A 17347-nucleotide genomic window follows, 5' to 3' on the forward strand; every position below is an offset into this window, starting at 1 on the left:
TACCACAAACACCCAGACCCAAGACAACATAGAAAACTAATGATAATCTACATCGACTCGGCCGGGAATTGAACCCGGGACCTCGGAGCGGCGTGCCCATGAAAACCGGTGTACCACTCGACCACGAAGGTCGTCATTTTGATGTTTGTAGCTTATAAATTTCATAATAGTTATTGTTAATGTCACATATTCCATTCTGACCTACTTACATTAGGGCTTCATCCGAGGATACCATAGGGCCTTGAAATGGGCTAAGACAGTACTGTCTCCATATTTACGGCCTTAGTTTTATTCATTTTTTGAAATCATGTATCCGTCGCTGTGATATTTGACTGGGCCACAAGAATAAGTTACACCGCGTTTTCGAGCTACATCTAACATGGGTCGGTACACCACAAAAACTTGTCAAATGAACGTGTCAGAGTCGTTTGTTAATCAGCGATTCGTTGACGCAGGCATCAGGAGAAAGCATTGTAAGATCTGCGATTTGGATATTCGGATGTCTCATGAGTCGGAGACGCATGGTTTCTCAAACTGTTCAGAAGGAAGAGACCGCTCGAATTAGCACTCCCGGACTGAACCACGAGTGGAGCACAGTATAACACATTTTTAACTTTGTCGTCTCGTAAATTCAAATCGTTTATAAAAAATACATTGGTAAAAAAGGCGTATTATTCGATACAAGATTTTGTAGATGATAAAAAGGCATGGAATAAATACCTGTTGACTTCCAGGCAGGATATATTAATTTAAATAATTGTATTAACTAACATGACTGTATTTTTTTAAAAATTGAAAAAGAGTAACTACTGTATGGCCGGTTCTTCTCGGTAAAATTTGCTTTCCGAACCGGTGGTAGCTTCACTTAATTGTTAAATGACGATTCAAAAGTGCTTGTAAAAGCCCACTTGAATAAACTTTATTTCAATTTTGATTTTGATTGAGAGGAAAAGAACATTTCTGGCCTAGAATTTGAAGCTAGGATTTCAGTACCTTCCGTTTTGTAAGTTACAATAGCTTCTACGTCGACCATTTTTGCCATCGGAATTATATAAATAATATCAAAATAACATCCTATTGTGTTAAATATAATGAACGCCAACAATAAGTTCTTGAAGTTTTGATAACGATGACTCGTCATTATTGACCGATGTTAAAAAAGCATCAGTACTTCGTGTACTCCTACGATTTGTGCGTCATCTCCTCATAAAATTATCTAAAAAAAATAATAATGAAACATGAATAGATCCTACGGCGATATTTTTTTTCAACTTTTTGTTGGTGTCGAATTAAAGGTTAGGACCTTTTTATTTTTTGTGATTATATTTATTTTATCGATCAGCGTTATCATCGATATTTATATACAAAATACAACATGAAGGGTTAAGAGTACAACAGCGGCGTACGTCTCTTGCGGTAGTCGCTCGGCATTCGGTTTGGTTTGGTATTAATGATTCTTAAAAAAATTGAAAAGATTATGTTATGTATTATTTAAATATTATTCAAAATAAAAATAACATGATTGTTAAGCTTGCAATTTTCGTTTAATCATAAATAATGGACTTGAAATTATGTGTTTAATGTTCGTGAAGAAATTACGGATGAGACATAAAAATATTATATTCTGCTAGTTTCCAAACACGACTTCCCTCGACTTTTGTTGGTCGGTATTAAGTAGGTCTTTTCTTTATTGAAACAAGACCTAACACAGAGATTATTTACTGTTGGGTACCTACAAACGTAACCATAAGAAATTATTGTTAATATCACCCAACGAGGTTCGATAATAACTGATGCCTTTATACCACAGCATATATGATCAACTACGCAATTATTTAAAATTGATGGTTTCTCTTTTGTTTCTCCGTACATTCGAGTGAATTTACAAGCATTGCTGATCATCAGCCGCCAATGTCACTGGCAGGGTAATTGTTGGCGCAATCAACGAAATGACTGTCTTCCACGCCACGCGGTTACCACGCTCATGTTACGGTCCGTTCCACTCAGTTGAATTTTATTTGTTATCATTTTAGTCACAATATTTGGTGGCAACGACGTTATTATCTATTTAGATATGTCATTTATCTATTTTTTTATGTATTACGTAAAACAATACTAACCATTCAATCGGAACTTCCAAAACTTATTGGAACATATTTCTGTATTATTTTTTAGTCTTTAGTCTACTTTATCTGTGAACTCAAGATAAACACGCGGTATACTTATTAATAATGATAGGAAATATCTGATTGAGACCCTACAAATTTACGGTATTTCCATAGACAAATTAATTCTTAAGTAGTTTAAAACTACCCACCCTAACAATTTCTAAATATGACAGTAGTTTGTTGCACATGAAAAAGGAATACCATTGAAACACGTATATTTCATTTATGTTATGCGGATAAAATTTCAATTATATTCCGAATTGAATTATCATGATTAAAATATGTACGTCATTATACGGATTCGTCTGATGTATTACAAGTAGAACTCCGTTCTTTTGTTTTTTTTTTTAACACATCACCAACTTATATTTCCTATCAGTTTTGATTTTCTATTTATACGTATTACGTCGTGACTCTTATGGAAAGGCCACTTTGCAAATACAGCCATGAGTTCCGCGCAAAAGATGGTTATACTAAGGAAGGTCGAATTATTTCAAATCATTAGGGCGAATTGGTCGAGTTAATTCACAACCCTCAGTTTTAATCAGCTCCTCTATCAACGCAGTGTCGTTTTTATGCCATTTTTAGATTGACATTCCATATTGCTTGTCGCTATCTTCAGAGGCAAGATGATAATTTCATTGTAAAAGATGATTGCAGTTTTGCAGTACTGCAAACATATTTATGCCAGCCTTGTTCAGTAATCCCTGTCCTTATTTGATCACTGTGCCCATCTCATATCCTTCAATGATGAGGGTACTCTGAGGCTCTGTGACTGAAGGCCTGGACTGTATTATTCTTTAAGTAGAGGAAGATAGGCGAGCAAATGGGAATCTGATGGTAAGTGGTGCTGTAAGAAATAATACCCATTTCTTGTAACGCCAATGCGATGAAATGCAAACATTAGCCATCGCTTACGTTTGTACACTGACTTCACCCAAACCGGAAAACAACAATACTGAGTATTGCTGTTTTTCGGTAGAATATTTGATGAGTGGGTGGTAATTACTCAGACAGTCTTGCACTAAGCCCTACCACCTAGTGCAAGACGATAGGACTGAGACGAATAAATATATCACCGTATACACTTAAGACGTATTACGTCTATTGGTTTTACTATTGACTGAGGATGTGTTCAGTTTAGTTGGCTGTATTTCAACTTCGGAGATCGAGTTATTGTGGTGATGAATGAACAACTATATAAATTCTCGATTAGCAAAACTTCATTGCACCGTCTATTCCTATCGCCAGGCCTCGGGATAATCTATGAAGTTCTCATTGACTAAAAAACTTTGACATCAGACCTTTTTGGTGGTCATCTAAGTCATGATCCTTAAGGGGGAAACGATTTTGGCCTTTCTGGTACTATTTATATGCGCTGATAACTATCGTGCTAAACTTTTATTCGGCTTTGAACCCTCTACTTCGTGCAAGTCTTTTTTCAAACAATTTGTATATGTAAAAATCTTACAGAATTTAGATTTCTAGATTATTGTATTCTTGTATCGCTTAATAAGTCCGAATAGACAAGTTACTCACTGGCTATATTAACATTTTAATATAATTTCATAAAATCTTAATCAAATAATATGCAGCATAAAGAAGAACGTTATTATAATCTGTCCTGAAATTAGAAATTTACTGGTGGTAGGGCTTTGTGCAAGCCCGCCTGGGTAGGTACCACCCACTCATCAAATATTCTACCGCTAAACAATATAGTACGCAGTATTGTTGTGTTCCGGTTTGAAGGGTGAGTGAGCCAGAGTAACTACAGGCATAAGGGACATAGCATCTTAGTTCCCAAGGTTGGTGGCGCATTGATGATGTTAGAAATAGTTAATATTTCTTACAGCGTCATAGTCTATGGGTGATGAGGACCATTTACCATCAGGTGGCCCATATGCTCGTCCGCCAACCTATTATATAAAAAAGAACAATTCATAAAATCCATTTTAATGACATTATATTATTAAATATTATTATGATAATATGTCATTGAAATATCGGTTAAAGATTGAAGAATGAATGAGCTGGTGATAAACTTAAAGATAATATAGTTTTATTGTTAAGCGCATAATATCCACTCATTGGTTTTTGTATGAGCGTAAAATTGCAAATGAATTTATATGTCATGTTCTGTTCATTTTAATATACAAACAAACATTATGACAGAGCGAAACATATTGTAAGACAATTAAATTATCCAAGTAAAACATTTTACTGCTTTACGCGCAATCGAAATAATACGGTCAGAAATCAGTCACGGTTATATAGTAGTAGTATTATGTAAGAAGAAATTCGAAATTCACCGCAAAACTCGAGTGTGGAACGTGAGATGTGAAACTAGATATTATCTAGTAAATAAAAGTAACAGCCTGTACATTTCCCATTGCTGAGATGAGGCCTCCTCTTCCATTAAGGAGAGAGTTTGGAACATATTCCACCACGCTGTTCCAATGCGGGTTGGTGGAATGCACATGTTGCATAATTTCGATGAAATTAGACACATGCAGGTTTTCTCACGATGTTTTCCTTCACCGCCGAGCAAGAGATGAATTATAAACACAAATAAAGCACATATATACAGTGGTGCTTGCCTAAGTTTGAACCAGATATTATCTACATTAATTATATTATTTTTAGAATAAACGAATCAAAATGACGTATCTCCATAAGTCCCTTGTTAACATTTCACTAATGAGATACGAAATTAACCTTATAGAATTGCACTGCTGATGTATTTATTATAAGTAAGGGCAGACGATAACTTGAGAATAAAGAACATTTTGCGGTTGCGGATTACAATTACGTTTTGTATATTTATTTTTATTACATTACGCGCAAATAAGTTCTTAAAAATTAAGGTAAGGTACTTACATATTAAAGCCAATGCAACAAAACAAAGTTCTGCGATTTGGACAATATAGGTTTAGGTTAAGTTAGAATTTATTTATTAATTTAGAGATCCGCCCGACTTAAGTAGAAACTTTTAAAATTATTAAAAAAGTATTTATAATACTATTATCCGTTGCGTATTTTTCTCAGCATACTTAGGGACAGACAGCGGTAAGCGACTTTGTTTTATGCTATGTTTATTTAATATTTAAAAAAAAAATCATATCCTAACCTTAACGGCGTTATTACTTACTTATAAAGGTACTAAAATTAGTTAGATTGACAATCATTTTTTACTCACCAAGTGTTTTACACGATTAATATCTCACTAAACATCAGAGGAAAATGTAAATTGATTTTTCCTTTGGGCATACATGCAGGATAGAAGTATATTTTATTATAAGTATATTACATTGTAATATCGTCCATTGGTTAAAATTAGTGATGGCGATATGGTTAACGTTAATTACTTTTGCGTACGATAATAAAAGAAATACAAACATAATTTAAAACTAATACGCGTAATATATTTATTATAATAACTCAAAACACTCTTGAATTAATTATTTATTTGTATACTTTTGCTGGAGCTGATACGGACCAGGGGTTAGATCACGTGCATCTCAACCGATGATTGCGGGTTCAAGCCCAGGTAAGCACCACTATATACATATATGTGCCATATGTGCATTCCACCAACCCGCATTGCAACAGCGTTGTGGATTATGTTCCAAACCCTCTCCTCAATGGAAGAGGAGGCCTTATCCCAGCAGAGGAAAATTTACAGGCTGTTACTTTACCTATACTTTTGTGTTTTTTTAGTTATTTAGTAACACCGATTCTAAAACTTATCAAGTACACTTAGACAATTTTTCATCACCTTATATGCAACAGATATAATATGTAACAATGCATTTTATTGTAATAAATATTTCATAGAAATATTTACATAATGAGATTGTGAAAACTATGAAACTATGTACTTATATTTAAATAAAAATGATTTCTATTTGTGACCCACTTCACTCGTCTTAAATCTTAATCATAATATTTATTCAAAGATATGTTCGCACCTGATGTTTTATCTTAGTGAAGGTATCTGCATCGAATCGCAGTGTTTTTTTCTTATCAACTTCAGTGTAGTTAATTAATTTAATTTTACTTTAGAGTGATTAATTTCCGAAAATTTAAGATGAAATGTTTATCTTTGGTTTTTTTTTTCAAAGAATGTAAATTAAATATAAGTGCTTATAATTTAACTTGGTAGCTATTCAAACTTAAGAAATAAAGATTTTTCTTCAGTGCTATTTAATTTTTTTTTTATAATACATAAATAAGCTTGAAGTAGTTATCAGAGTCGGTTCTTTTCTTTCAGAGAAGACACGAAAAACATTTTAATTAACATACTTGTAAATACCTATTTAGTACAACAAATATCACCAACTATACTTAACATTTACACATTTTTTTATATTAAAGAAATAACAATTAAATTAAAACGAACCTTTTTCATAATGCTTCACTATTCGCTCCACTATTTTGTATGATGTATCATTGAATTAATTTCTAATAAAACTCCTTACATAATATAAAGTATTTAAAAAAAGAACAGATATTGTCGCTAATTCAAAATAAAACTCCCGCGTAAATAACAGCCGTAAGTTTACATGTCGCTGGCCGACAAGTTCCCACCACAAAAGGAAAAAGCGCACTGATAGTTGATACAACAATAACGCGCGCTATGATTTTACTATTTACCGCTTGATGTTCATTCCGATATAAGAATTTAACCCACGATACGTAATCTCCTGTAAACATTCATCACCACTGTACATATAATTAAACTTAAATACTATAGGCCACACACAATTTGTGGTTTAGTGTATCAAGTATTTAGAATGGCTTGTGATGCCATTTGTAGTGGTTAGGTTATATGCATTTAGACCCATAAATCCTATAGTTTGTTCAATTCAAAGCTATTAGGGATTTTTTTAAATCTTGAAGCCAATTTGATTACTACAAATAACAAAGAAAAAATCACAAAGTTTTACTGAGCATGGGATGTTTTCAGTCACTAAATTATTGTAATGCCATGATTTATTCTGTAAAATCGAAATTAAAACGAAAGAGTATGAGGGACATTTGTAAACATTTCACTAGTGAGATACCGAAACTAAACCTAGAATTGCACTGCTGATGTATTTATTATAAGTAAGGGCAGACGATAACTTGAGAATAAAGAACATTTTGCGATTGCGGATTACAATTACGTTTTGTATATTTATTTTTATTACATTACGCGCAAATAAGTTCTTAAAAATTAAGGTACTTACATATTAAGCCAATGCAACAAAACAAAGTTCTGCGATTTGGACAATATAGGTTTAGGTTAAGTTAGAATTTATTTATTACCTTAGAGACCCGCCCGGCTGTAGTAGAAACGTTTGAAAATCATTATAAAAGTTTTTATATTACTATTATAGAAATATTTCTTCAAAAATTGTCCATGTATTATATACAAAAGCCTTCCCCTCGAATCTTCTAAAAAGACTGCATCAAAATCCGTTGCGTATTTTTCTCAGTATACTTAGGGTCAGACAGCGGTAAACGACTTTGTTTTATGCTATGTTTATTATATATTTTTAAGAAAAACCTAACCAAACTTACTAGTACTTATATAGGTACTAAAATTAGTTAGATTGATAATCATTTTTACTCATTAAATGTTACACGATTTATATCTCACTAAACATCAGAGGAAAATATAAATTGATTTTTCCTTTGGGCATACATGCAGGATAGAAGTATATTTTATTATAAGTATATTACATTGTAATATCGTCCATTGGTTAAAATTAGTGATGGCGATATGGTTAACGTTAATTACTTTTGCGTACGATAATAAAAGAAATACAAACATAATTTAAAACTAAAGCGCATAATATATTTATTAAAATAACTCAAAACCTTCTTCAGTTAATTATTCATTTGTATACTTTTACTGGAGCTGAGATGGCCCAGTGGTTAGATCGCGTGCATCTCAACCAATGATTGCGAGATCAAGCCCAGGTAAGCACCACTATATACATATATGTGCTTAATTTGTATGGGTCTAATTTCATCGAAGTTCTGCAACATGTGCATTCCACCACCGCATTGGAACAGCGTGGTGGAATATGTTAAAAATCCTCTCTTTAATGGTAGAGGAGGCCTTATCCCAGCAGTGGAAAATTTACAAGCTGTTACTTTACGTTACTTATACTTTTGTGTTTTTTTAGTTATTTGGTAACACGAATTATAAAACTTATCAGGTACTTAGACAATTTTTCATCACCTTATATGCAACAGAAATAATAACTAACAATGCATTTTATTGTAATAAATATTTCATAGAAATATTTACATAATAAGATTGTGAAAACTAAGAAACTATGTAGTTATATTTAAATATAAAATGATTTCTATTTGTGACCCACTTCACATGTCTTAAATCTTAATGATAATATTTATTCAAAGACATGTTCACACCTGATGTTTTATCTTAGTGAAGGTATCTGCATCGAATTGCAGAGATTTTTCTTATCAACTTGAGTGTACTTAATTAATTTTATTTTATTTTTCAGTGATAAATTTCCGAAAATTTAAGATGAAATGCTTATTTTTTGTTATTTTTTTTCGAAGAATGTAAATTAAATATAGGTGCTTATAATTTAATTTGGTACCTATACTTATAAACTTAAGAAATAGAGATTTTTATTCACTGCACTTTGAACTAAATCTTCGTAATTATAGTATTTAATAACCTCTATTTAATAACTGATTTTTATCAAAATTAGGTCTTTTCTCAGATAATACATAGATAGAAATAGATATAAAATAACATATTTGTCCACGCACACATTTAGTGATATATTATTTTTATTCAAAAAAAATTAATTAAAACGAACCTTTTTCATAATGCTTCACTATTCACTCCACTATTTAGTATGGGGTATCATTGAATTAATTTCTAATAAAACTCTTTACATAATATAAAGTATTTAAAAAAAGAACAGATATTGTAGCTAATTCAAAATAAAACTCCCGCGTAAATAACAGCCGTAGGTTTACATGTCGCTGGCCGACAAGTTCCCACCACAAAAGGAAAAAGCGCACTGATAGTTGATACAACAATAACGCGCGCTATGATTTTACTATTTACCGCTTGATGTTCATTCCGATATAAGAATTTAACCCACGATACGTAATCTCCTGTAAACATTCATCACCACTGTACATATAATTAAACTTAAATACTATAGGCCACACACAATTTGTGGTTTAGTGTATCAAGTATTTAGAATGGCTTGTGATGCCATTTGTAGTGGTTAGGTTATATGCATTTAGACCCATAAATCCTATAGTTTGTTCAATTCAAAGCTATTAGGGATTTTTTTAAATCTTGAAGCCAATTTGATTACTACAAATAACAAAGAAAAAATCACAAAGTTTTACTGAGCATGGGATGTTTTCAGTCACTAAATTATTGTAATGCCATGATTTATTCTGTAAAATCGAAATTAAAACGAAAGAGTATGAGGGACATTTGTTACAATAATTATTCCTGGAAATATACCATATATTTATGTAGCAAAAAAATCGTTTTCAGTAGTATGTAGTAATAATAAAGAGCAAGCGCTGTTTAGTTTTCAGGCCTCCTTCCTCTGACGGAGATATGCCAAGTCAAAGTATTAATGACCAAATTGTGGACCAATTACATTTTCGATGTCGGTTAATATAATAATTATTTCGCAAATTTCACGAGCGAGATCGTACACAAGAATAAGACTAGCAAGTTATTTTTCATGAATATAAAATTGTTTTTATAGGGAGACAGACAAGAAAATGAATCACTCATATTTCATACCATACTTGGTAGCGCACTGATGGTAACGAGTGGGGTATACTTCCCCTTCAATTGCCATTATTGACACCTCTTATGGTGCCAGTGATACCACTGGATAAGCCACCACTTGTAATCGAATAGAACTTAAATGGATAGTAAACTCACTTACCCTATGACTAGACACTATTAAATACATAGAATATTACTAAAAACAAAGCAGGATCAAAATATCTTTATGTACATTACTGTGGAACTATTCCATCTGCACATACTTCATAATCAACTAAGATTAGTCAAAGGAAGCACTTATAAAAATAATAATCATAAATATAATAATCAACATGGATGTAAATATTCCACTGGCCAATTCCGTTTAGTAACATATATGGCAGATGTTTATCCAAGATATGCTTGAACTTGGCTTCTAAAGTCGAATTTGGCGGTGAGTGGGTTGATACCCAAAAAAAAAAGCACATGTTTTTGCACAATTTTCAGTTATGATTTTAAAATACCACTGTACTATGTCGGCTCTTAACTAAGAGCGTGAAACTATAAAAATATAAATATGCACGTAATGCCTATTGAGATGACAGAAGTTATTATTACCTTTTAATTTTACAACGCTTTGTACTTCATTTGAATACCACATAAACACAAATCCTATTTTTTATGATTGCAATCTTTTCATTATTTATTATCTACATTACGTAGTAATACCATAATTATTATCTTATTCTTTAAATTTATTTACCTAGACGTTTGTGAATAAGGACATACGAAGTTGTTTTATTACAGTATATATTTATTACATATTAGATTGTTTACTTTAATTGCGCGAATTATATGACGGATTCATTGTTTTTTTTTTCATGATATCGATTCGTATAACTAACACTTATGTCATTTTTGACGTGCTATTCTTGTCTATTGCTTGTCTATTCTATTGACGATTTTTGATTTTATAGCATTCGGGGAATTTCCTAAATCATTCTATTCGTATTCTTAATTCCATCCGTAATGGGACTTTTATTTAATTCGGAAGGTCTTCTCCATTTCATAACAGTAGAAGTCGTTTCGAACTTTTCAATTACTAGACAGTTATTACTATTACCTATATTATTTAATACAATGAGTAATTTTTTATTTGAATCTAGTCTCGAGAGATTATAAATTGTCAAAGGACTGAATATATACATCTGAACTGTAAGATACTGCTTACAATTTAACGCATCATATATCGGTAGATTATAATCTATCGAAATGAACCCAATCTAAAGGAATGATAAACGATATCGAAATGTGAAACACTTGAAGTAAGGGGTTGGTGCAAACCCGGCTGGGTAGGTTACCCAGTCATCGTAATACATTCTATGGCCAATCTATCCAAACAGTATTAATCAATATTGTTCTGTTAAGGTCCGAAAATTGAGTGAGCCAGAAATACAACCACAAAGGACCTATCATCTTAGTTTCCAAGGTTGGTGGCGCATGGGAGATATGATTAACGAGGGCACTATTTTCCAAACCAGCGGTAGTTTCACATTTAATTCATCATAGAAACATGTCGATATAAAAGTGCTTTCATAAACTTGATAAAAGGAAATTTTGATTATTATTTTTTATAAGTGGCTCATCTGCCAATCCATCCGCCTATGACCAGGGCCGTATTTAGGGGAGGGCAACCGGGGCAACTGCCCTGGGGCCTTCCACATTAGTGAGGGCTACATTTTTCAGCAAGTTAACAAATACCGAGATATAGTCAAATTATAATAATGTTATTATTTAATATTTTAAAAGTTAACGATACAAGTAAATAAATCACAGCTTAGTGATTGAAATGAAAACGTAATTAATTCATGATAACATAATTATTAGGTTGTTCACGCTTCTGTTTGTCTAGGGCCCCAACTGCTTTGTGGCCCAGGGGCCTCCAGACCTTTAAATCCGACTCTGCCTATGACATAAAAAATATATACACGTTGTACTATAAGTTCAATCACCTTTAACAATGATTCGAGATACTCTTATGAGATATATCGTAATCTAACGGTACGTACAATTTCATGGTTCTATATAATATCAAAAATCGTTAACAATATAACACTATCTGATTGCCTGTACTGATGACTGGTGACTGGTGGGTGGCCCAAAAGAACAATTGCGATTCAACGGAGAATTACTGCTAACATACCACTATCCCACGCGGTCATGGTCTATTTTTAATTAAATTTCTATAAATGTATGGATTTAAGGTAAATAAATGTTAATATATATGACAAAAGTATATTTATCCTTACGCCTTATAAATTTTTTAATGGTCCTCTGCCCAAAGATTACCTGGAAGAGACAGCTGCTTTAACGATAAAGCTGCCTGTTTAACGTTTAATAATTTATTGCATAAATATTACCTAAAGGAAAAACAACAGTGATTTCAATCTGTTATCTATAAAACCGTATATTGATCTCAGCAATATTGATCAGCAGATGCATAATATATTACTGATCTTAGACTATAACTACGATTTGCGTTGTGCAAGCTCAATAATAGCTCAATAATAATAGTACTATTAATCACGAACACATGTGCTATTTGTTAAAATATTAATAGTTTCAACGAATGAAACGTAGATATTTAATTTTAATTAAGCTTAAGCGCATATAAACTAGCCTTTATATAATCTATGGTTTAGCATGGAATGTTGAAACATTAACTAGATATGACACGAGAGAATCAATAAAAAACTGATTCTACGACAAAGCGAAACATCGTATTGTTGTGTTAGTTACTACAGATTTGGTTGAGTTAGCCAGTGTAACTACAGGCACATCTTAGATCTCCGCTTGGCAGCGAATATGCGATTTACGGAATGTTTGATATATCTTAAAACACATATATTTTGACCATTTAATATCAGACCCATGCAACATTCGAAATCGTTTTCTTAAAAAATAGGAGGTATATTAGTAGCATACACTGATTTGACTTTAAAAAGATTTAAATCGAGCGTGTAATTTTGTGCGATTTTACGTCAATATTTTGGTTTGCATCTCAAGTTACAGGTATTCGTGGAAAACAATGACAAGGAATACTTTCCCACGACGTTTTCAAATGAAACAAATGGAAAACGGTGGCATGTGAATCGTATCAACATCGATAAATGAATGATTGTGTATCGTGCTTATATATGTACATTAGAAAAAAATACACTGTAACAGATTATTATAGTCTGACATTGACATTTATGAAATTATTTTAATTATTACAACAATGATTTAAGGTTCTTGAGGCGTTTAAGCAACAAAAATGTAGAAACTCCTGATAATTATTTTACAAAGAAATTCATTTCTTTCAGTAAAATTTGTCAACAATTTATTCACATTATATCAAGAACTTTTGACTAAATATAGACTCCTAAACATATGTATATTCAAATCAAACAAAATATTATTTATTATTATTGTTATTTGAATCGTCATATTTAACAACTATATTAAAGAGTTACCACCGGTTCGGAAGGTAGATTTTACCGAGAAGAACCTTAACTCTATTTCAACATTTAAATTTACGAAGTAATGCAAGTTAAATACAATTATATACATAAATATGTATGTAATATACCCTGTCTGGAAGTGAACAAGTATTCATTCGTCTGTATAATCTTGTATTGAATATTATGCCTTGTTTTTGTTATCTCGAAGAATTATGTGTATATTTATTTTAAGGACCGTTTTCTTGTAGAGACCACAGGGCAGTTACCCTTACAATCAGGTACTGTTAAATAAAACCATTCTACAGATGAAACCAATTTTGTGGACAATGCCGATTTATTACTCCATTGATGAATATTTTGTTTACTATTTTTGAAGGCAAACTGGCTATGCAGTCAGATCGGTTTAATAATTCAGTTTCGACAAGTATTTACACTACTACAAACAGAGAAGAAAATTTAATAAGACGTTAGAGAGAAACATAGCTATATATTTAAGGGAAGTAAAACTTCTATCACGTGTAGGGTATTGTAAATACAATTATTTTCTTATCTACTTGTTCACCTACAGAGCAGAACTTCATGCAACAGTTGTCATTATGGCTTGAACATATTTAAAGTAACTGACAGTTACCAAAGAGGTTTAACTGCCATAATTGTAATAAAAACATTTTGTATTTATTTTGTCAATATTACTAACTTTCTACATTTCTTTTTCTTTCTTCTTAAGTATAACACCTCGCCTCATTGCCTGCTCTGGTGATGGGAGTGCTGGTTCGTTTATTTTTGTCCAGAGGATCGGAATTGCGATTCAACGGGGAAATGCTGCTGCATTCTTGCCACCATTCCACGCGGTCAAGATTTGTGCAGTACCTAGCTTAAGTTCATATTTGTAAATATTTAAGCATTAATGTTATTAATTCTTATGTTAATGAAACATTATAACTTTCTAGACGTATATATATTATATGTATACACATTAAATAATAAAAATAAGTAACCGGGGTAAGTACTTCAGAAAAGTCCTGTACGTGAGTAGAATTTCAATAATGTGCTTGCGTTATTTTACGTTCAACGACCATCCTAATTTTATTTAATAAAATATGAGGAAAAATTATAAGGGATTTTTACCGTGTAGTTAGTTCTCTGTACGTGATATACTTTGTCCTTCCCTATTTCCTATCAGTTGATTTATGATATTATTTTATACGTCAAGTATTTGTTTGTACATAACCATGTATTACTTATAAATAATAGAAGTATCTAACAGTGAAATTAGTTCAAAAGTGATTTATCTCTTAGTTTTGAAATAAAATTTAATAATAATAGTAAATAGTAACAATTTGTTAGAAATACTTCTTTATGCTAATACATTTAAATTATAATTATATATTTAATAAACTCATATTTTCTTAGTGTATCCGTTTTCGTAAAAGTGTAATCGATTTTAGAACGTCATTGGTATGGCTGTATAAAATAATACAAGATGTTTTCCCGCGCAAACGGATTATTAAAGAAACAAGAGAGGATCGCGCATGGAACGACGTTTAAAAATGATTGTAAATTTCAATTTGTAAACTTCAGGGCACTAATATAAAAATAAAACGAACAATAAATAAATACCATACTTTCTACAGGCGTATTTAATAAATCTATATCAAGACAATAAGAAAGAAATAGAGCTCCTTCCGAGATTATCTGAGACTGAAATCATCTGAGAATAAAATTAGATACATCTTTATGTATAATTATATATAAAGCTTATGTGCGTTTGTACATAAGTGAGCTCGTAAACGGATGGATCGCTTTTTTGTTTTTAGTTGAGTAAGATAACGCTGCGTATTGGAAGTAAATACAATATGAAGTCATGATGGGTCCTTTATATATAAATGGTTTTATAAGAAACATGAATTATATAAAAATATATATATATTTTGTTTATGGTATAGATAGACGGACGAGCATATGGGCCACCTGATGGTAAGTGGTCACCATCACCCATAGAAAATGACGCTGTAAGAAACATTAACCCTTAAACACTAACTAATTATTCCTTACATCGTCAATGTGCCACCAAGTAAAATTAGTAATGTAATGATTGAATGAACTTTCGATTTAAACACTTTACAGTTTCCTAAAGAGGCGGAAAAGACGTGTACCGTACGTTCTCAAAGTATAAATAGTGCAAGAATACATAATATACCTACATACAGATAATTTATAACGTAGTAAGTTATAACACAACATAATCGTTATTTTTGAGTTATGTTCTTACCGAGTACCTTGAACTTAGCAATGCTTACTGTCAAGTAAGCAATGCTTAGTTAGAGAGGAAAAAGAAAAAACAATTAATGGCGCCTTGAACAATTTATCTTTCACATCTTATGAGCAATAATCATTATATTATATCAAGTATTAAACCGAATCGGATACAATACCGATAGAAATACGGAAATTATTGCTAGAGTAATTGACAGCGGAGGACGAATATGTACCTACTAGTTATATACTTCAATATATAATTGGTCGTATGTGCTGTATACTGGCAAATGGTGTAACTAAAGATTTAGAGTCGACTAGATACCTCAACTACAACAACAACAGCCTGTAAATTCCCACTGCTGGGCTAAAGGCCTCGTCTCCCTTTGAGGAGAAGGTTTGGAACATATTCCACCACGCTGTTCCAATGCGGGTTGGTGGAATACACATGTGGTAGAATTTCTATAAAATTTGTCAAATGCAGGTTTCCTCACGATGTTTACCTTCACCGCTGAGCACGAGATGAAATATAAAGACAAATTGAATGAATCAGCGGTGCTTGCCTGGGTTTGAACCCGCAATCATCGGTTAAGATGCATGCGTTCTAACCACTAGGCCATCTCGACTACCTCAAGCCATTGGCCAAAGCGCGCCCGAAGCTGTGTAAAAATTTGACAGGCTACTACTTTAATTTGTTGTGTAATTCTGCCGTTATGAACTAATACTATAATCGGTTAGTATTTTTTGCTAAATAAACTATGATTAATTCAAGAATAATTTATAACGATGTTTAAGAATGGGGTGACTTCATCGTAGGTATAAAAAAGATGACACGCTCGCTTTTCATAATATACAAGGAACATGCGTTATCTACCCTAGGTATGTGGGTGCATCAATGCGCAGGCGCACTTTTCAACAAAAGCGACATACAAGACTGTCTTACTCATAGAATAAGCTACTCTTACTGATAGTATGGGAAAAAAGGAATCGATAGATGCACGAGAGGAAGCTGATATAACGTAAAACAAGTTTAGTTATTCCTGACCGTGAACGACTAACGCTAGTTTCACACCTCGCTAATTGTGTGAAATGTACAGGCGATTACACAGAAACATGCATCATTGTTGTGTTTGTTGACATCGAAAAGACGCATGACCGAAACTTCCGCGATATTGTTATATGATATATGATATCGTATGTCATGAAAGTGAAAGGAGAATTTATATGGATATATGTGGAGATATTTCGAGCGGTGTGGGTACAGCTGATTTAATTAAAAAAGAAAAAAGACATACAAATGAGCATGAGCAAAGGTGACAAAACTAAATAAAAATATGATAAATTAATGAATGCCAATATTATATCAATAAAATATTTTTTTGTAACTATGTTAATAATAATTAATTAAAAGTACATAACCTTTGGAATTGCGAATTATTAAGAGATTTTGATGAGTATATCTTTATGACAACACACTTAACTTCTAAAACCACTATAATATATTTTTTTATTTTTTATTTTTTTTAACATGTGATCTCATTGGCGTTTTTTTTACTGATACATAGTTTTATATGTATTTTTGTTTTTTTTTCTATTCTCAATCTCTTTAAAATTGTATATGAGAATATTGGCCTAATAGTTATTAAGTATTT

General features: G+C 32.0%; 1 protein-coding gene across 3 annotated transcripts in view; it reads right to left on the reverse strand.

Moving 5' to 3' along the window:
* LOC124532891 overlaps window positions 1–17347 on the reverse strand; it is a 75233-nt gene that overhangs the window by 11896 nt on the left and 45990 nt on the right. Inside the window, exon 1 of one of the 3 annotated variants that reach the window (XM_047108006.1) lies at window positions 9011–9219. The exons of 1 other annotated variant lie outside the window; for it this stretch is intronic. In XM_047108006.1, the coding sequence (XP_046963962.1) occupies window positions 9011–9019 (9 nt within the window). In that variant the 5' untranslated portion in view covers window positions 9020–9219. Of the gene's footprint in view, window positions 1–6567; window positions 6763–9010; window positions 9220–17347 lie in introns of those variants that run through there. One more of the 3 variants, XM_047108007.1, reaches the window with a different exon arrangement.

This window comes from Vanessa cardui, chromosome 10, assembly GCF_905220365.1.
Source record: "Vanessa cardui chromosome 10, ilVanCard2.1, whole genome shotgun sequence".
Classification (NCBI taxonomy): Eukaryota; Metazoa; Arthropoda; class Insecta; order Lepidoptera; family Nymphalidae; genus Vanessa; species Vanessa cardui.